The sequence below is a fragment of the Periplaneta americana genome, chromosome 7 (assembly GCF_040183065.1).
Source record: "Periplaneta americana isolate PAMFEO1 chromosome 7, P.americana_PAMFEO1_priV1, whole genome shotgun sequence".
NCBI classification, from domain to species: domain Eukaryota; kingdom Metazoa; phylum Arthropoda; class Insecta; order Blattodea; family Blattidae; genus Periplaneta; species Periplaneta americana.
The window spans coordinates 93037684-93060838 of NC_091123.1; the positions used below are offsets into that span (position 1 = coordinate 93037684).

Consider the following 23155-nt stretch of genomic DNA (forward strand, 5'->3'; position numbering starts at 1 on the left):
CAATTAGCCTTTGCCCCCCGCATCCTGGACTAGCTTCTACGAATCATCAGAAAATCTTAGAGTGTGATTGGGCCAATTTTTCCGAAAATGTTTCCACAATTTTGCTCTCGTAGCTCAGCGGACGAACGTCGGAATTTAGATGTCAACGTCTCAGGTTCAATTCCTCGTTACTCCTTTTCATTTTATTGTGGTTGAAGATAGTATAATGTAATAATACAAAAATAAAAACTAATAGCAGTATTATGTAACTGGATTTTTCCAAACCTAATATTAAATTTATGTTATTTATATCGCTAAAGAACGATTACAATATAAATAACTTGAATATTATTTATACAGTATCACTAAAGAACGATAACAGAATATAAATGATAAATATAGGTTTGTTTAATTAATATATCGCGAAAGAACAATAACAATATAAATAACTTGAATATTGTTTTATAATGCTAATGAAGGAAAACAATATAAATGATAACTTGAATATTATTTAAATCGCTAAAGAACGATAACAATATAAAAAACGTGAATATTATTCATATCGGAATTTCACAGATTTATTACAGATGTATTTAAGAAATTGTAGAAGAATAGTAATTAGTAACAGTGTCCTATTTATTCTTCTTGGGGCCAAATTTGTAACTTTTAAACGTGTGGTTACTATGTTGAAGTGTATGTGTTGTAACGGATGCTTGATTTGTTATGTATGTGAGTCAGTTATGGGATGCTTGATGTCGTCGCAATGTCGTAATTATAGTTTGATTGTGTTTGTGTGACTATTGTGTATTAATTTATGATGTATGGTACGGAAAGCTGCATATTTGTGTTATAGAAGTGTTAATGTTTTTGTATGTTTCAAATTGATACCTGATATTTGTTTTGCAATCGCAATGCCTAATTTACGGATTGCTTATGTTTTGTTTACATCGCGTAAGCTAATTTAATTTTCTTTTCCATTTCTCTTTATGCTTATCTTTTTTGTGTATAAAACTATAGCCCTAACATACATATGTAAAATAGGGCTAACCCCCATTGGAGATACAGTAATAATTATTATTCATATCGTTATAATACGATAACAGAATACAAATGATGACCTGAATTTTATTCATATCTCTACAGAACGATAACAAAATATAAATAACGTGATAGCCATAAAGAACGATAACTGGATATAAATGATAATTTGAATATCATTTACATCGCTAAAGAACGATTAAAAAATAAAATGAAAACTTGAAGAAGGCCCGAACCCACGACCTTTTAATCATTAAACAAGCACTCTACCGCTGGTCTACGAGGCGCATATATGGAACACTTTCATAGTTCCGGAACTGCTTGTACAAGCACATGCATCGTGTAACATCGCCGCGACCCGAAGTGGACTTTGAAAATATTCGCTGTTCACGAGTGCGGCCACTTTTTTTTTTGACAGCTGTACCTTCAAACTGCATTGAAATTATATAAGAATTAACAAAAAACTATGATTGATGTTTTACTAAAAAATAAATTATTATTATTATTATTATTATTATTATACAGAAGTTACTGTTTCAATAATAATAATAATAATAATAATAATAATAATAATAATAATAATAATAATAATGAGTTACGTAAAATGGTATTCAAGCAAGGAAAAACAAGAGTTGATATTGCAAAAGAAACTATAATATAATGCAATAATTATCAACAAGTACATAATAAAATAAATATGTCAGCATTTTTATATACGTAGGCCTACACGTACCATCGATTGAATACCACTGGTTTGGAGGAAGCGCAAAAATTACAATTCCTAAGAAAAGACCAAAGGATATTACTTACTGATAAAATAAGAGGCTTACTAGATTGTGTAGTCTCTTGATCACCTCAGTAAGATCTCTTAGAAGGAAAAAATGATTCTGCCCTCAACATTTCAAAGTAGTTCGCGAAACATACAGCAGCAAGATGCTATGTCTATTCGAAAGGATGACAAATCTGACATTTTTTTAACTCTCACCTACAATCAATCCCTAATGACCTGAAATAGCTACTGCATTATATGTCTGGTATTCTTCATTGAACAAAAATTTGAAAATTCTTTATTTGAGCTTTTAATGAACTTAGTTTGCAACGTTTGCTGCACAAGCCACTAGTATAATCATAATCTTAGCCAGACTTATGTTATGAATATCTGAAGCAGTTGGGAAGTACTTACAAGAACGATTCACGTGCCTTTCTCTATTGTCCTTGTTGTCAAAATGCATAAAAGCTGTAACTGATCCGTAAACTTCAGTTTAGCAGCATTTATTAGGCTGTAAGATTTCATTGGTATTTATCCAGAACTGAACATTAGGTCTATAATAATATGATAAGAAAGCAGAGTTTATGATTTTGTAGACTTGGAGACTGAAAGGAAGAAAAATGTCGATGAACGTTTTAGGTACAAATTATGTTGAAAGTCAGAAGTGAGCTGGAGAGACTTGGAAAAAATTAATGACAATGTGTTTTCTTGTTGTTCTACTATTCATTCTTTTATATTAGGAATTAAGGTATTTGATGTGTCCCGTATAATAGTCTAAGTTTGGATTGTATTCTAACTCTAGATATTTCAACGGTGTGGTAAACTATGTCTAATGAGACGGGATTGTAAGTAGGCCTAAATATGAATTAGTATTGTGAACTTTCCACATCAGAAGATGGGTAAAACACGCAAAGTTACGTACAAATTATTTCTATGATTTTCTTTTAAACATGAAATCAGGGATTGTAGATGTTACTGAAATTTTGCACACTTAATGTCAGACAACAATATAAATTAAAGATGACTATAATGATATAGAATCTTAATCATTGTGGAAAGTTTCAGCCGTAGGTTAACGTATTCTCACTGGACCAATTCGCAACATTTTTCAAAGTTGGAAAAGTTTCTCCAAGCAATTTTTCTTCCCCAACAATATTTCTGCTGCCGTAATTCTTATCTTGTCATTTAATCTCTTTGAATATGAATGATTTAACTGGGCTGTGAAAGAAGTAACTACTTAGTAGAGATGAACAACGATCGAGAAAGCAACACTAACAGCGCCCGCAAAGCCGTAAACCCGCACGACAATGTTCTATACGTCGCGTCGTTGACGTAAAGACTGCTTGTGAGTGTTTCGAGACGCCGAGATTGATCACTACCGAAGTCCCGAACGTCAAGCAGCCTTGAATCGCTACAGTTGTTTATACCTGACAACTTTTATGTACTTTGGCAACTGATATATATGTACAAATAATCAAGTAGCCTATTTGAAACATCACCTCTATCTTTCAGTATATAATAATCCGTTCCTAAATCTTTATTTAATTACTAGGCCCCTATAAAAAGGCTAGGAATTTTCTCTTCATATGTTTGAGATGAAGTGTGTAATCTCAAGTAAAAGATATTAAAGTTATGTTTTATATTTCTTAGAAATGTAAATTTATTTGAGAATAGTTTATTTTCTATTTATATTACCATAGGTAATATATATTAGAACCAGAACATTTTAATAACTAAGATACTGTTCTGTTTTGCCTTTTTGTCTCATTTAAAAATTTTTAATGTTATTTATTTGAATGATGTATGTTATTCAAAGTTACGAAATCTTTCCACGCCGACCAAATGCTATTTCGAGAATGTTGAGCGAGACTCGAAGCGCACGAGAATGACGAGACGAAACTTGAAAGACAAATGCAACGAACACAGCGAGCGAGAGCGGCAGTCATTTTTGTTCATCTCTACTACTTAGCATGAAATCGCAATTAATATTAGTGAATATTCGAATTGGTGTTTATTGTTCGTGTGACTGCATTGAAACTATTAAAGATACTTCGTATGTGAACATTATATTAATCATGGCAATAGAAGGTAGGTGGTGTATTAGAGAAATAAAACAAGTTTCAATACAGTGACATTTTATTAAGGTAACACATAACATAGTTCCAATTCAAGTTCTGATGAAAATATATACACGAAACAATATCAAGAAATAAGAAAAAACATTTATATTTTTTTTATATTTTCTTGAGTTTTAGTGTATGAAAATATAGTATGTACAATATCATTACAAAATATATGTAAGCGGGGATATGTACAATTTGAGATTTTTTGTTAAGACAAGAATACAATACACAGCTTTTAAGTGAACTGATTCAATGAATACCAAGCGAAAGCACAGAAAAAAGGCATTATAATAGTCTAGTAACAGCACGTTCCGGCGGAAGGTTACATTTTCTAACTTCTGTTTATGATCATTTGTTCAAATTTCTACCGACTTAGAACATTGTAAACAAAACATCATCTCATCACTTAACGTCCCAGCGACTCAAGAATTTGTCTTGGGCAGTCTTTCTAAAAATGCTGTTGACACTTCTGTTGAATTTTATCTTGTGATGATGTTTTATATACGCTGTCTTTGAAACAAAATTACAATCATAATAGAACATCAGTTCAAACGAAATGATTTTAAGGCTTTACATGTAAGAAAACATTTATATACAAATTTAACTAATAAATTAGTTGCATAATGTGTGATTCCACTGATGTAAATATAACTTGGCATGTAATGTTCAGTCATACCAATATAATCATTCTGTTTATACATACTCATGTTATAGAAATTATATTTCATTTCAATTTATTCAGACGAACTTCACTATACAGCTATAATGCACATTAACACTCCGCTTCAGTCATGTGACCATCAATGAAACCACAGTTCACCTTCTAAGTAAGTGAAACTTATTATCATTGTCTTCATACATTTTGAGCTGGCGGCTTATTCAATTCATAAACCATGGAACAAGAAATGTGCCGTATCTCATATGCAGTATCATGATTTTTCATTCCCATTCCAGTTGCCACAAAATTAGAATTTATTTGGTATCGTTACTATTTAAGTTAAATATTATGTAATATATTTACTACCACTGTGGTATTCTATATATTTTGTTATTTTCTATTATGAAGCACAGAAATTAATTCGCTTAGGCGTAATCAAGAACCTTGATATTTCAGAAATTGTGTTTCGAAGTTGACAACTTGTTTTAGAAAAAGGGCGAACAGCGGGTTCCTAAGATTCTGTGGTTTTCCTCGCTGTGCCCATAAAATATTAGAATAGTACCAGACCTTTACCTTTTTTATTAATAGCTATAATAATCCTTCATATCTTGAGTTCAGAACGTTGTGAAAATAAATTAAGGTGATACTGCAGAAGAAACAGTGTCCAAGAAGATACTGCACAATTTTTGTTTCGTGATATTCCTTATATTTACGGTATCTTTACAACTTACAGTTAAGAGTTGCGTATAGGCAACACACAGTCCTCTTACAATAGTAAGACTCACACCTATCTTAAATAAAGCAAAAATATACTTTTTGCGTCTTTATCGTATCGAAAATTAATTTCCATATGAAACTATTAGGCTGAAATTCTTGATGATGTAGTGTTAATATGATATTGAATAGCGTTTAGGCCCTTTTAGGAGGCATATATTTTATTATACGTTTACAGATCGAATACTAGAAGCTTACTCCTATTTCTGTACACATTAATGGAATTATATAAAATACAGCCTGATTTTTTCATTACTTTATGTTTTATAAAATACTTTGCTTTGTTACTATTTCATTTAATTTGAAAATAATTTTGATTAGTGATGAGTTATTATGTTTTCTTTAGTTTTTCAAAATGAGAATATTCCAAGTAATCGTCCTTAAAGCATATAAAGAGGATATTTATAAATGATTATTTCAAGAATACGACCTGTGAATAAGAATTTATAGTCGATGTACTATTTCGTTGCACGTTTATATTAGAAATGTGAAATTATTGAAAATGTTTAGATTTTTAGAATAGAATAACATAAAGCAATTCACTTGCTATAATTTAGCTTACATGTATAATTTTTATTGAATAAAACGCCGAACATATAAGTTTTGAACTAATGTTATGCTTACTATAAGAACTCGTCACTTCAATATCTTGAATTCTGAAAAAAAAAAAAAAATGTATAATATACTTCGCATTGATTCACATTTCAGCTGCTGGCATGGTAGCTTCTCGTATTCATATCAGTAAACTATTGCATCATAAAGTTTTAGCCATTAAACTACACAGTCTCAACACATGGCATTCACACTCATGCACGATATAAATTTTTTCTAACAATATCTTAGTCTATTTATATTTAGAAAGTTATTATGGGATTGAGCTGCACACAAGATTTATCAACATTTATACTGCACGTTTTAACCGGTATACATATAACGTAAAGACAAAAATTGTACAACCATGTCTTGGAAGCTAAATACAAATGTATATTGCAAGATGGTAAGTGTTGGAGGTTCAAATTTATTGATGTGCACTTTACATTATACTGCATCGTGATTGATATGTCACGTCATGGCGTAAGTATGCGGGTAATATCTCCTCTTGGTGGAAATATATCTGACTCCAAATCACAGTTACCTAAATTAAAGAAATGTCTTATTGTTTGTGGTGCAGTATCTAACAGTTAATGGTTACCGAAAAATCACAGAATATTTTGGCAATGAATGATTATTATTAATAACCGACTTCACATAGCGGCAGCTGCAAAGCGAACATGAGAAAATATTAACTGCGAAGTAACATTTATGAAATTTAATTTTCGGTGAATTCTATTTATTTTTAAGGGGCCTTAGTGACTCCGCATTTTCTTTCACGTTCCACTCATGGCATATTAATCTCCGCTGTATTTGCAGCAGACATGGTTGTTCACTTAGAATTGCACTACACACACAGTCCATGTTTCTCTGCCGTATCACAGGTACTTTGTTTGCTAATGTTTAGGTAACGGGACTAATGGTATATGCCTTTATGTCTTTCATAATAAATAATAATGTCTGTACTGAGTATATAAGTGGAATTTCGGTCAGTATATAAAATTAGATCCAATTGAGTAAATGAGACACTGTAACTGTGTCGATAAACAGTTCGAAGGAAGAGACATTGTAAAATCATCGTCGTCGTTACATAAGGATTTAGGTGAACGTTATACTATATTAGAAATAGCGTAGTCATCTCCCAATAACAACTCAAGAAGTGACGTAGCACTGCACTGATACATTGCAAGTATGACTACTTATCGTTGTTGAAGAGGCTATTCTGTTTGAATCCATCAATAGCCTACTTCACTTTTTGTTTCGAGTTTTCATTCCAGCCAATGTTTTATTCCACTTTTCCATAAGAAGTTCATGTTATTGCGAGTGTTTTGTGTGATACAAATAAATTTTTCCACTATTTACATGTAAAGAGGGCTTTGGTTAGACGCTCATAGCAACCTAAACAATGACTTTAATGCAAGAGTGAATAAAATTTGTTTTATTCACTGCTGATATCTTATTCACTGCTAGAAATTCATTTAAAACAGTAAAACAATTACTAGACTAAATACACAATAAAATCAACTAGATCACAAGCAAGAGCCCTTACATTTTTTTCAATTTTTCTGAAAGGTACGCCAATATGATTTCTTCGTTAACGCCTTTCACGTTCCTACTTTCTCGCCACTCACAAAATAAATTATATTCTTTCTGATAAATAGATACAGATTTCTGCGGAACTAACGTCCCGCACAGCCGCTTTGGCAACACTAAGGACTTCATCCGGTAAGAAAACTTCTTTTTTACACGACATTTTGCTTCCGAAGAACAAAAGTTTTAAATTTATTTATTCTGTATCCAACACGACTGACAATGTTGTCTTCATTACTGTTCTTTAAATCATAGCCAACTGTACATAATATTTAGTTGAACTAACCATGGACAATAGTTGACTTTGAACCAAACAATAACAAATGAGCTTAATATTTAATTTCAATTAAAAATTATTTTCACAGAAATATTACTTTCATATTAGTAGTGGATGAAATATTATATGCAACACGGGACTTAATAGACGTTATTTATTTTCACATCAGGAGATAAACTTTCCACTCATAAATAAAATCCTACATATGTCTCTTGTCACATAAATTACTATTATAGGCCTACTGTAAGTCGTATGGGAAATAATAGATTCTGTGTTTCAAAATGCAATGAAAGCAGACAGCATGTGGCATTAAATATACAGAGTAGTAACATTACAATAAGATTTTATGACATAGCTATATATCGGGAATTTCCAAGAAATAATATGTTATTTGAATAAATATACTTCTCGTTTCTTTAGAGAAACAGACTATTTCTACTTGATTCATCTACTAAGACAAATGATCGATTGCATATTTCGCTATGCAGATAAAAAATTATTCAACATGCGACAAACGAAATATAAAATGTAAATGTGTTAAGATGTGTGAAAAACTAAGTCGTAGCTAGAATCAATATCCTCTCTACCTCAAGAGAATATAGATTTGCCTTCTACACATATCTTACTAAACAGGCAGATTGAGATAGGCTTACATAGATCTAACCATTCATTTCGACACAGCTATCTGCTTTATCTGCATGGAGGGGTTTACATATAAGGTTATTCAAAAGTAAGTTCCCATTTTGAAACAGCTGTATCTTCTGCACATATCAGCAGTTTGGTTTCATATAGGTATCATTACTGCTTAGAAGGTTTGAGATTCTTTATCGATGCCTGTTTCGTTCCTGTAGTAACTGTATGACGGTTATATAAACAATAATTGTTGTTCAGAATACAGGTGGCAGTTATAGGAGAATAATTTTAACAATTTTTACAATGGTTTTAACTTTACAAGTTCGAATTGGCCTCCTTCAGTGCTATTACGAATGCAATAGACAATATAGATATAATTATATTGAGAAGCTACCGAACGTTACATGGATTGAGAAATGGACAGATGAGGCACATTTCGAATTGAACGGAGGTGTTAACATTCATAATTGCAGGATATGGGCAGAAGATAATCCGAACACCTTTATACAGCAAGAATTGCATGATATCAAGGTTACTGTCTGTGTGGTTTTACGTCACATTTCATAATAGGCCCGTATATCTTTGAAGAAATTGAAAATGGACAAACAAAAACATTGAAGGTTACCGGCAGCGATATTTTCAAATATTGAAAGACTTTGCAATACTAGCCTTACAGAATCATAAAATCGAAAACATTCTTCAAGCAAGTCGGCGCTCCATCTCACATGCACTATAATGTAAAAACTCTACAGCGCAACACATTGGGTGATCGTGTAATTAGTAGGCTTTTTCGGAAATTGGCCTTCTAGGTCACCAGACATAAATCCAGTTGACTGCTGGTTGTGGGGTTTTCTAAAAGAAAAGATATTTCTTAGTAGACCTACTACACTTAAGGAACTGAAACAGTCAATATCGGATGTCATTAAAATCATCCCTAGGAATGTGCTTGCTAATGCCATTTATAGCATAGAAGAAAGACTATTTCTTATTGAACAACACGGTGGTGGTCATATTTAATTTTTTCGTGTGTTAATAAAATTCCACTTCTTTACGAACAAATTGGTGTTTTTATTTTTGTGGAATCTAAAAATTTGACAAACTTATTATCATTTCAAAATGGAAACTTACTTTTGAATATAATTTTACTGATGTATTTGAACCAATTGACTTTATACGTTCTTGTACACTAATTAAATATTATCAATATGCAGGCGCATCTTCAAACAACTTTCTAAATTGTTTAATAGACGGTTGGGGCAAGTACACGGCACAAATTAATTACTTGGACGAATATAATAATGGACAATAATAAATATTCAATTAGGCCTAATGAATACTGTAGTTTTACGAAGTGATTGGTATTTTATACAACCGAAATTCCGACATATTTATACTTAGTCATATCATTGTATAAATGTATAACATTTCATTTATTTAAATTTAACAACAATGAATAATGACGCAACATACACTTAACAGTATAGCTTTCTAATTTCCACTCGCATGTCACTAGATGCTATGCTAGATATTTAATATATTACTACTAGGCCTTTATGTACAAATTGTTGTCGGGAAAATATTAAACATTCCCAGCTGCCATTGGAAGAGACTTGTGAAAAATTGAACCATGTTTAAAGTCCATTGTTTTCTCGAAGATTGACACAATGGAAATATTTAAATGATGTAATTAGTAAGTATAAATCTTTAAAGTGCTTGAGGCTTTCGAAAAGGTTACAAGAATGAAATTTTATTGCATGAAATATTTTTTGAACCGGATTTGTTAACTCCAGTTTATGTTTGTATAATATTGTACAATGAATAATAACGAAGTATCAATGATTAGTGAAGTCGATCAAATGAATGATGTGTATCGCGCTGATGTACAGAGAGATTAATTAATCAGATTATTAATAAAAACGAAAACATCTGTTTTAATTAGGAGTGTCGGGTTGGTTTGTCTAGCATGTCGATTTTAATGTCTCTGTTATTCATCTTTTGTGGAATGGTATAGGTATTTAACGAGGAGATGAACATTTATGGCTGCTACGACGAAAAGTAGTAATATACGAAAAATTTGAACTCATAAAACAATATATTAATAATATTTGAAACTTAAATTTGATTTTTAGTTGAACGTACTTTTCGCATAAATAATCCAAGATTTCAGGCTTTTGCGATGATTGTATTCGGAAGACGAACGGTAACTTTCGGGTTTTGTAACAGTCTGAGGTTTTTTTTTTTTTTTTTTAACTTTTCGTAATTAAATGGAATTTTTCGACCGATATTTTTTAATTATGTACTACAGTACATGCAGGATTCATCCTCGTGATCGAGCCACTGGCATGGATCAGTCGGTTAAGACGCTTACCTGACGGTCTGAAATTGCGCTCGGGCGCGGGTTCGATTCCCGCTTGGGTTGATTACCTGGTTTTGTTTTCTCCTAGGTTATCCCCAACCGTAAGGTAAATAATCTAGTAGTTGATACAGCGTCGTTAAATAACCAACTAAAAAAATTCTCGAGATCAAGACTTGAAGCGAGACGCTGTGAAGATGAAATTTTCGTTATTTCTGAAACGGCTGATAAATTCGCCTTTACCTCATACTCGAAAATCAACGTTATTTTAGTCATAAATTATTGGCTGTCTTTCTATTCACATGTAATAAGTTATAGATTTTATTCACGTATGGTAATAGGGTTACAACTCGTTACGCCTCACACTTTGTATTTTCTTACATTTTAAGGTTCCAGAAGAACTAAAGTATCTGACGAATATTTCAGATCTACACATAGTAATATCTGTCTGGTTAAGCAATTATCCAGTAATTTCGCGTATTGATAACTTTGACGTTAAAAGTATTCAGAATTAGTGTAATGTACTGTGAAAATAGCCTAAATTATATTTTCGTCATCCGGAATGGGAATTTGCTCTAATATTTCTGCATTTATTGTATTTGTATATGATTTCCCTTCTATCAACGGATAAAATTCGTCTTACGTCGTTTCAATATTGCAAGTATAATATGCTTCACAAGGAGGTTTACTTTATATATCCCAAAATATATCAATAACTTCCTGTTATTTACTCGCATTAGCTAATTAAGTTTTGATGAAATGTAGCTGACTATCACATGTGAGGATAATTTGCTATATGTTGAAGACGTGTTAGCAAGAGAACATGTTCTTTTAGTAACGCATAGAATTTTAACTTCTTTACACTCAATGTTTTGTACTTCAATTAATACTTTTCGTTATCAATTTTATTTGATAATTGTCGGTTATAAATTTACGAAAATAAGGAAAATCAATTATTTAAAATGTTTAATGAAAATAGACTATACTTCGTTCCATAATGCCTAAAAGGAGAAGCAAACATTGCCGGCAGAGGAGAAGAGAAGTATAATTGCTATTCAACCAATGGCAGGAATCCGATTTCACGTTTGTCAACTTGGACGGAAGTATAACTCTTCAGACCGCCCAACTTCAAATGAAGCGTGGAATGAGACCTCTGCCATTGGTTGAATAGCAATTTATATTTCTCTCCTCTCTGCTTGCAATGTTTACTACTCCTGTCAGGCACTATGGAACGAACTATAGCTACTTTTCCTCAAAATTATTTTAGAATTTAGTATATATAAGAAAGTGCCTAAACTTGAAGTAAATAAAATAACTTGAAGTGATAAAATTGATAGTCGTAGATCCTATTTGAGAATATAAATTACTTTATGGAAATGTTAGAATTGATTTCATGGAATGTCATTCGGAAAGTTTAAGTTTTGAATATAGTTCATAATGCATACACATTTATTAAAGTGGTTGTTTTCTTTATATTTACAATAATTACATTAATAGAAATATGATGCATTATGCATTCTAGGTTGTTTTAGTTTTTAATAAACTGAAGTATATAAATCCGGTTTATATTTAAAATTTAGTTATAATGCATTGGTAGAGAATTTGAAAACAATGCACATCATGTATTTATGACATTACAATATGAAAAATAGTTCATTAGTAAATTAAATTACTTTATATAGTATCGACATTTTACACTTCTTATACACTACAGTATATATTCCAACAAGTTGAAATGGTTCATAACTTAAAAAATATCTATTCTTAACTCTTATAAATAATAATTATATTTTAATAGACTACACGGTCACTGAATATCGATAGTTATATTCTGTACAAAGTCAGTCTCAAACGCCTGTGTTTCATTTCAAAGTGTTTGGATTAATGGAAAACCGTGTATGTAACGTTGGTATGTTATAATTTATGTTATACATAGGCCTACAAGTTCGGTGTTAATACCACGTTTTTAATGCTTAAAAAAAATGTTTGTCTTTACAGTTCAGTACATAATTGTATCATTAATTAAAGCCGTATATGACGTTAACCAACATATATTCATACATTTTAAAATATGTAATAGGAAATTATAGACACTAAAATGATATTTCTAGTTTAATATTCATCACTAAACATTACTTTTACTGAGGACTGAGCAGTACGCTTCAGTCTTAGCACATTCTGAACGCTACCAGCAGAATGTGTTTCAATACACACGCAGATTACAATCATTAACGCCAAGTGTATACTGACGAATAAAAATAGCAGACAGATGTAGCTCAGTTATTGGTATTTAATTGTCCTCGGAAATAAGTTGATACCGCCAAGCTATAATAGCACGATGAATGCGTCCAAATATACTTTCGAAATGTTAGCACGATTCATGAAATGAAACGCTTATTCAGTTGATTGATTGATTGGTTCATTCATTCATTGAATCAGAATAATGGTATCTATTCAAGTTCTTCACGTCGTATACAAATTTTAGCTTGATTCTCGAAAAGCTAAAAGGGAACAGTCAGATCTTTGTGAACATGTTATCAAAGTTTAGGTTTATTGTTGATGATGGTGGTTGTGAGTGAACAAAATTGCGACGTTTTCATGTTAAATAGGAAATACTCGACATAAAAGAGACCGAAATGTTTTCTACGTAAAGATTAATTTTTGGTTGTACAGAATTGATCTATTATGGTAACAATGATTATTAGAGGAGAAAAATTCGCTCCGGCGCCGGGGATCGAACCACAAAGGGAAAAACACAAGAGGAGGGGAATTCGATCCGGTGCTGTGGATTGAACTTCGGCGTAGCTGAGTGGTTAGAGCGCTTGGTACGTAGAACCAAGGACCCGGGTTCGATCCCCGGCTCTGGAGCGAATTTTTCTCCTATAAAATCATCGAAATGATTTCGCCATCTTGTATACTGACCCAAGTGCACAACATATCAGCAGTGCGATTCTCGCTCGTCAATTTCTTCTGAAAGCCCATGTTAGGGCAACAGGAATTCTACGAGAAAGCTCTCCATTAAGCATATATTCTTATTCATTGTATATTCCAAGGTCTAGATATGGGTTCCAATACTGATTTCAGGCGTGAAAATTCGATGTTCTAATGCTTCGGCTATGGGTTTGTGAACATAGTGCTGTATTAGGATTTCTGAGCCACATTATTATTATTATTATTATTATTATTATTATTATTATTATTATTATTATTATTATTATTATTATTATTATTAGCTATCATTATTAAATCATACAAAAACGTTTGAATATTCTGTCTAACGGAAGAAATGTAGGCCTACCATTACCTTAGCATCACTCTTTATTACTCTGTTTTGTTCATAAATTCAGGATATATCACGAGGTTTTTCCCCCGGTTTATGGAGATGATTCCTAGTGTTATTTGGAACAAAAAATGTAAATACGATAATGGGGTGACATTCATAATTAAGGAGTTACGGCAATTTGAAAAAAAAAAAAAACAGAAAAAACTTTTTATTTGAGATGTCACTAATAAAAATGGAAATCATAGTTAGAATACAAACAAGTGCTTCATTTTGTACCAGTCTCTTACATGTAGAGTGAATTTAAGGCAAATGCTCAAAATTACCTCCCTGCATCTGAAGGCAAAGATTCGCACGGTGTGAACCGCGCATGTAGCATTTCGTAACTTCACATGTTCGTTCCTTATTGTTGCTGCGGCATCGAGATTGCGTTGAATAAACTCTTCTCGTGTTTACACCGTAATCTGGGTACATGATGTCTTTCATCCACCCCGAGATGCAGTAATCTAGGGTGATAAATCTGGGAATCTGGCAGACAAACGGATGGCATGATCATGTGGTTCTAAATGCTGCATTTTTTGCACATGAAAAGGATACAGTTCGTTCTCATGAAGAATTCTCCATACCTTGGAATGCGAAACGTTAAATCTTCCTCCCACACATCGTTAATCCTGCGCAAACAAGTCTAGCGCTACATACACTATGGCGTGTTTCGAAAATCTATTGTAACTCCTTAATTATGAATGTCACCACATTATTGTATTACATTTTTTGTTTCAAATAACACCAGGAATCATCTCCATAAACCGGGGGAAAATCTCGTGACACATCCTGTATTTAGGCTTGATTTCGAGTATGTTTTTTTAGGAGATTTTTTTGTGCTGAAAGCCAGTAGAACAGTTTTCTGACAGTAATTTTATTATTTTTTATTTAAAAGCGAGTAAGTATCTTGACAGTATTTGAATGGGTTCACAATTCAATAGTTTCTCTATTTCTTAACAAATGAATGAGGAAAAATGTAGGCCTAAGTAGAAATAATATCGGTTTAGACATGTGCAGCATAATCCCTACTGCTAGTGAATTCATAGCAAAAATATTATCACTTACGCGAACGGTCAGTTTAGCCCATAATACATGCTAGTATCACATTACTTCTTTACTAGTAGGTAACGTATGATTTCAGTTTCGACGCTAAGTAATAGGCTACGTATATCGGAACTCTCTCTTCTGTCCGTAAAATAACTTAATCTATCTTCTGGTTTTCTGTTGTGGTGAGGTGTGTTCATTATTGTGTCGAAAAGCATGTGTATTTTGAAATTGAGTGGAGTGTTCAGGATGTGATGTGATTGCATCAGTATTAAATGGAATTTATGGTGGATTAAAAGTTATTCGTGATAATTCTCATTCATTACTCTCGTTTTCCTGGCCTTCGTTCTGTTACTCGCTTTAATTAACACCATTTTCTGAATGGTGCGGAGAATATCGAAAAGTACCTTTTTTAAATGGCCACGTCTCAAGGGAACTCTTGTTTTTTTCAAAGTTTAAATAAATAAAACAACAATTATTTCAAACCATGCTTCATTACCTACTCAATTTATTTTATTATATTTTTCATCATCATCATCATCATCATCATCATCATCATCATCATCATCAAAACACACCCACATCACATCCTGAACACTCACCTCAATTTCAAAACACACATGCTTTTCGACACAATAATGAACACACCCCACCACAACAGGAAGCCAGAAGATAGCGGGGGTTCTCCACGGCTTTGGACAATGAAGAACAAGACTTCGAAACTAGTCAGCTAATGTAAATTCTTAAAATTAATTAACACAGTGAAGAAGTTGGAAATTTAATCGGTTTAATTATTTATAAATTGCTATCATTATAGAGATTTTTAAAGTTATACGTTCCAGGTAATTATTGAATATTTAAACGGTATAATTTGGGGACGGAAACAGTGTACCTATCTTCGCTCCACAAGCAGGTATTTTGAAGATCACTGAGGCCGACATGATTTATAAAGTTGAAGAGAGATGTTAAATAATAATCATTACATCTCCCTATTACAGGCTTTGAGTGTTCTTCCGTCATAACAATTGCATAACCACTGAATCCTGCAAACTGCGTATTTCTAGAATCGGTAAATAAGATAGGGAGGAGGTAGACGAAAATGATTAAGTAAAGGAAATGTCATTGGTGGTGATGGCTGTAATAATAACCCACATTAAAAATGTGTGGAAGTGACAGTCCTTGGCAGCCAACACGAATCTCCCGACACGACCTGCATTTCATACAGGTTCATAGAGTAAGAATGAAGAAATGTGGCCTGTTATATAGTTTCGCGATTAGAGTGTAGGCGTCTGATTTTCCAGCCCGACCAGGTCGATCCTCAAGTGCGTCATCGGACGCTGCAACGCTGAATACAATTTTCAAACAAATTCAGTTTCCAACACTGCTGACGTCATTGTGTGGGTGGATGCAGGTTAGGTCGGTGGTGGGGGAGGCCACAGCACTTGGTGAATGGGAAGAGAAGGGGGAGTCTTTCTAGCCAAGTACGCCACTCACGTATAGCGAAGAGACGTGACAGTTCGACGCAGTTCTTGGCGTTTTTTCCGAGTTCCCAACGATTTTGATGAGCGAAATTGGAAGCATTTGATGAGAAAGTGCGCAGTCTGTATTACACTTCATGCGAGCTCACATGTAATTCGATTAAAGATTCACAATTATAATATAAATTTAATTAAGATGTCATTTAATAAAAAGAATAGAAAAAAGCTAATCGTTCCAAAACTTGATATGTTCCAACATTTTGAAGACTGAGAGATACGCGAATTAAGTTAGTTGGGATTAAAAAATGTACAAAGAAAGGAAACATATTTGTTTAGAAAAGAGGTTCATATTTTAATTGTCCACAAGAGAGATGTAGTTCTTGAGCTTCAAAATTAAGTGTCAATGACAATAATTTGTAAGTTCGAGGTTTTTAATTTAAAACTCTCAGAACTTGTTTTAAGTGCTGAGAGGCAAGTACTCTATCACTGCTGCATTTATGAAAAATAAGAATTCTTCGTTTCATTAATAAATTCACTAATATTAGAACGCATTCAACTCGGTATTATTTTGGTGCAAAATAATAAATTAGTTTTATGAGAGGATCAATTAATTCAATGCCAATAACACTGGAATGATATTCATGGTGAAAGGGAATTTAAAAATTTTCAGACAATACATATACACATTTTGGGGTTCAGAGTAAATTTTGAATTGATAAAATATTGTAACGTTGTGAACTGTTATATATGAAAACACTTCATAAAATATGACCAGTATTACTACACATTGTATGACCAAATCCACCGTTTCTGGCGCTTGAAATAAGTAATTGGAACGCTGAGAGCGAGTATCTTATCTTTGCCAAAGTCTTTGAGCGACAAAGCTAACAATTGTGATTGGCAGATTGCTGACGTCACATCTGTTTAGGAGGTGGTACCACTCTCAGCCGAACTGGCAACAGATGCCACTGACTGGACAGTGAAGGACACACCCTAGAAATGCAAAGTGGACAATAAGACTGGCAACTGTGATTGACAGATTGCTGACGTGAAGTGTTGGGTGGTACCGTTCTCAGCTGCACTTGCAAAAAAATGCTCACTCACTGGCTTTCTATTCAAGGACACGCGCCAAAAACGCTGGCACTGACTGTAATAGCTACCATAAAATTCACTGAATATTCTATTCGTGTATCTCCATTACAGTAAAGTTGTTACTTATATCACCACGTACATTTCAAATAGTAATTATTACTGGTCTTAGAGGAAAGGAGTCGTGTCAAATGGGTGGACTAACATGTACCCTGACTATATCACACTTCATTCAAAGGTCCTTTCTGCTTCTCTTGATTATTACCTGTAACCTAATCCTCATTTATAAATAGGATGAACATAATCTTAAATTCATATAAAATCTCAGCATACATAGAGTGTCTAAAAAATTAACGACATAATTTCAGGCATTAGTTCCTTATAATACTGTATGTAGACAATAACTTATATCAACACAGGACCAGAAATGCTTGGTTTAAAAGTTTTAAAGATATATGACATTTAGTAGTTCAGATTATTTTACAATTAATGTTTAAAATATTCAACTTCTGCCTGAATACAGACCTCGCATTGACTTTTCATTGTCTCGCGAAAACGATTCCAAATTCCTGGAGTGTTTCGTATTGTCTCACAACCTACCACAATTCGTTTGCGTAGAGTTTCCACCGACCAAGAAATCTTCAATTGATGTAATTGCGGACAGGGTGACTAAAATGTACGGAAGCATAATCGAGCATAAAGTATGTTTGCCGACGAGAATCAGTGATGTGTCGTCCAAGAAATCAAGCAAATTGTTTTTCAGAAAATGTCTGTACACCCACTCCGTGAGATTGTTTGAAAGTACACAGAACTCATTAACCAAACACTTCCGGTCTTATGTTGATATACATTATTTGTATTGCCTATATATGAGTAACTCACTACTGAAGATTTGTCGTGTATTTATGAAACGCTCTGTATATTAATTCATTTTTCATTCCCATTTATTAATTGCTACCAAGTCTTCTCGACACAACACATGAAACAAACCACAATTTTCTAGTTCTTCAAGATTCACAATTAAACCTACAATATATAATATTACGTATGTGCACAACATTTTAATTACACCACTTTTACTTTAATAACGAATACAAACCTTAATGTTCTCTCAGAACAAACTTAACCTTAACTTAACGTTAATACCACTTCAATATTTGGCAGCATTATATAATTGATACTAGACTAGCTTCGTAAAAGTACTATGCAATAAAATAGGATGTTATTTTCTATTAATGTATGAACGAGAAACTAAAAAATAATATATAACTTGATTGTTTAATATTTGTTCTCAATATTCCGGTATAATTGCACATTTCCAGCACTATGTACCACATGTTATGCGTATTTTAAAATGTTTGGTTTAAAAGGAATAAATATCGTTAGAATAATTTAGTTACGGTACCAAACTATGTCCGAATAGCAATAATTGCACATTTCCAACACTATGTACCACATATTATTTTAAGTTGTTTAGTTTTAAAGGAATAAGTATCATTAGAATAATTTAGGTACCAAAATATGTTCGGAGAGACAATAGTTTAATTCTAAAGCTCCATAAGGAAACAATAATAAATGAATTTGTGGAATTTTGAGTTATGGAGGACCAGTGCAATAAAGTTCCTTAAACAAATAATCATTGCTGGAAATTAAATAATGGAAGAAGTTATTCTTTGTAGACAATGAAACTCATGACAAGTTTTAGATATTAATTAATAATTACACTTATTGCGAACGGACGAGAAAAATATGAATAGGTTCTTGATTATAGTATATTTAAAGCTCTACTCCCCGACTGTGAAGTTACCTCGAATGGGATCCTGCTTCCTGACAACTTACGGGAAATGAAGATGTCGGATTGAATGTCACATTAACTTTCAGACGTTCTTCGTTATGTATAAGTACTGTAGTTAGTATGAAATGATTTACGTTGTGATTGTAGCTTAGGCAAAAATGCTACAAAAATTGAACAATTGAACTAAAATGTACAATTGTCCACATTACATGAAAATATGTACACAAGTTCAAAGCTGAAAGCTGAAATTTTTGGTTTTGTTAAGTAAACTTTTTTGATGTTGAATAGAATGTAACAAATTGGCATCATATTGTATTTACAATCCATCCTCTCGTTTCTGCAGCTATACTGGTGCTCTGCAACTCCGGTTCATCCGAGACCCTAGTGAAGTTTGGTCCTCTTGCCATCTGTCAAGGGATATATGGTCTTGCATGGCAAGACGGGTAGTGATATTGACACTGAACTAGGCTAGACTCTGCACTAACCTTGGACTAACAGGCTATCGTACTCCATCAGTGCCGGCGTCTTCAACATACTAGCATTCATGTCTCCGATGATGTTTACCAATTTATGCCGCAAGTTTCTTTAGACCACTCAGTTCCTCTACTAAAGATTCCTCGTTGCTTACGAATCGCTTCTGAGGTCGAGAATGATCCACGTCTTCCGTTTCCTGTTGAACAAACAAAGAAAAAATATTACGTCACTGGCGATTTTGAGCCTAATTATGTCCTGAAGTTTTTATATTGTAAATTAACAATTTTATGCACAAGTTACTGAATGTTAACTTTATTAAATAATTTTATGATCATTATTAAAATAATTACTCATCTGACGATTAACAACTATGACTCTTTTTAACGATTTTCGTTAATTTTCTCGAAGAAATGCCACTATAGTACAATCAGATGGTTACGGTACTTTATTTTGATTTACAGTAGAGCATCGATTATTCGAATACCGATCAACCGAAACATCGGTTAACCGAAAGCGTTCCAGTCGGAAAATTTGAATTTGCGCGCGCCATGTAGAAGTTTCCCTAGCGCTGTTTGCGAGATTTAGCGGCAAAAAAAAAAAAAAAACCGAGTCTCAGCTCTGAACTTCTTTTCCTAAACTGTAGATCTATTTAAATGACTGTTTGAGCTTGTCAAACTAGGCTAGTCAGTTTTCTGTGTTATTTTATAAGACGTGTGATACAAAATATATACTCTATGTACAGTTTTGTGTTTAATATCAGTGTTTCTTTGTTTCATCACCGGCACAATTTGTTTTCGTAAATAAAATCAATTATCCGTTCCCAATTGTTTCGGATAATCGATGCTCTACTGTATTTCCAACACAACATAATTTTGTGCATATTGTTGCATTGGTAATGCTTACAATTGAAAGTGTTATAAGATGGCGCAATAAAATACATCATTAGACAAATATTAATGGAATTATTATTATTTTGATGTGGATACTTGAAAAGCGAGAATGTCACTTTTCTTTAATCGATGAACAACAAAGAAAACAGGTATTTTTATACCACAGTACTTGCTTTCATTCTATGGGCTCTTTGGTTCGGAATACAGTATGAACAATATTTACAGCTTTTCTTCAGCAGTATGGGTGCCTTTCTGTCATCCTATTCGAACTCGGTGGCTCTGAAAAAATGTTCACCGAACTTTATTCTTCTAGAAATTTAGCATGATATCGTCAAAGTAATAATGTGGCAAAAGAAAAAAACAGTCAATCATTTCTCATGTCCTTCGTACAATGTCTGGACTAGAACTTTTCGATCTAAATAAAATAACATATCACACGTAGATGTTATCACGTAATACTCATATTTATTGAATGCATTATAATTTATTTTCATCCGTTTTACAATGACAAATTTGTGACTCTGTTTATTTAGCAATATGTGATCTTCAGATTTTGTGTCATTCCGTTATGCATACAGTAAATAAAAGTGCTGTAGTAATTTTATATGAAAGAATGGTATACGTACAACTAGTATATCGAAACGGAATGCATCTCAAATGCCATATGAACACCAACACTTTTTCGAGATGTTAATGCGTAACATCAGTGGTATTGTGTAGGCTATATGATACTAATGTGCTTTAGTGGGAAAACTCAGACATTTCAATGAAGGTAGTCGAGATTTCCTACGTCGTTGTTCTGTAGGATCTATTACACAATTACACTTTTGTTTTAACAGAATATGGTGCACTTGGCTCTTTGCAGCAAGAGGAACATACAGTATTCTTTTGCAATACTATGTCAATCAGTCTAGAATTATATTTTTCGGTTATACTACAATAAAATTATTCATTCCTTTTTGTCTGATGTGTTTCAGAGTACGCTTGTATTTTTCACTGCAAACTATTAGTTTTACTGTATGGCTTTTACTTCAATTTCATCAACTATGTATGTATGTATGTATGTATGTATGTATGTATGTATGTATGTATGTATGTATGTATGTATGTATGTATGTATGTATTGTAATGTAATGGAATGTATGTCTGTATAACGTGAACGATTTTCTCTCGATAGATATATAGCGAAATGCGTCACTGCATATAAAGCGTTATTTGCATCAAACTCTATTTAATTCGAATTCTATTCAAGTGTACGAACAATTCATAACTTCTTCCATGTCCCACACACCTATGTATGTTATTATCAGCTGGTGACGAGGTAAAATCATTCCTCTGTGAACGGAAGCTTTCGTACTTTCATGAATGAACTTCCACCCTCCCACGGGGTTCTAGGACTGGTTTTTTGGCAAGCTGCCCGCGTCGTTATTTCTGACGTCATTGCAGTACAATGGCGTGGCGGGGCGAGGGAGCTGTGCGGATTTTGTGAATGGAGGGAGTTTCGCTCTTCTTCCATCTGGGGGTGTGAGTGGTATCGAACCCGGAGCCCGGGGAATCCTCCTCCCACGCACATTCCCTCTCTGTCTTTCCTCTCAGGCACGAACATCCATTCACTGCGGTGTCGCCCACTTCCTTTGTCTCTTGTTCTATTTGCTGAACGTCTCGACAGCGTTCCATTTTAGCTTGCATCTAGTTTGGTTGTACGTGTATATTCAGACCGAGTGTTTAATTTCCATTCTCGATATTTGTTCGAATGAATTTTCCGAGATATCGGTGTACATAGTTGTAAATTTATTGTTGCTAAATGTAATGTAACGTAAATAAACATCTAGTGATAAATATGATTTTTGAAGCCAGAGTGACAAACTAGGCTTGTACAATGTGTGACTACACGAAAGTTAATGAAATTATCGATAAAATGAAGAACTGAAACTCAAATGGGCCCTAATAAACTTTTTTTTCGATCGTGTTTTTCGCTGTATTTACAGCTATTGCTGTTAGCCTTGCAAGTTAGAATTCCCCCACAGAAACATGTTGCTAGGGAAACCGTTCTTCGTAACTATAATTAAATTGATTCATTACATTGCATTAATTTTACTTAGTTATCATTACAGTGGAGTTTGCGAAGGTTTTGGAATAATATTGTTCCTAATTTTCAATGCAAAATATATTGTCTGATGAAGGATGAGTGGAACAGAGAAAAATTCTCTCCGGCATCGGGATTTGAACCCGGGTTTTCAGATTTACGTGCTGACGCTCTATCCACCAAGCCACACGG

General features: G+C 33.2%; 1 protein-coding gene across 3 annotated transcripts in view; it reads right to left on the minus strand.

Moving 5' to 3' along the window:
- Positions 1-23155, minus strand: part of LOC138703297 (uncharacterized) — a 92023-nt gene that overhangs the window by 39963 nt on the left and 28905 nt on the right. The window contains exons 3-4 of one of the 3 annotated variants that reach the window (XR_011333078.1): positions 19999-20183; positions 3911-5997 (exon numbers count right to left, since the gene is read on the minus strand). Coding sequence is in view for 1 of the 3 variants with exons in the window: in XM_069831074.1 (XP_069687175.1) it covers positions 20082-20183 (102 nt within the window). In the remaining 2 variants the exon portion in view is untranslated. The other 2 variants (XR_011333079.1, XM_069831074.1) reach the window with 2 other exon arrangements.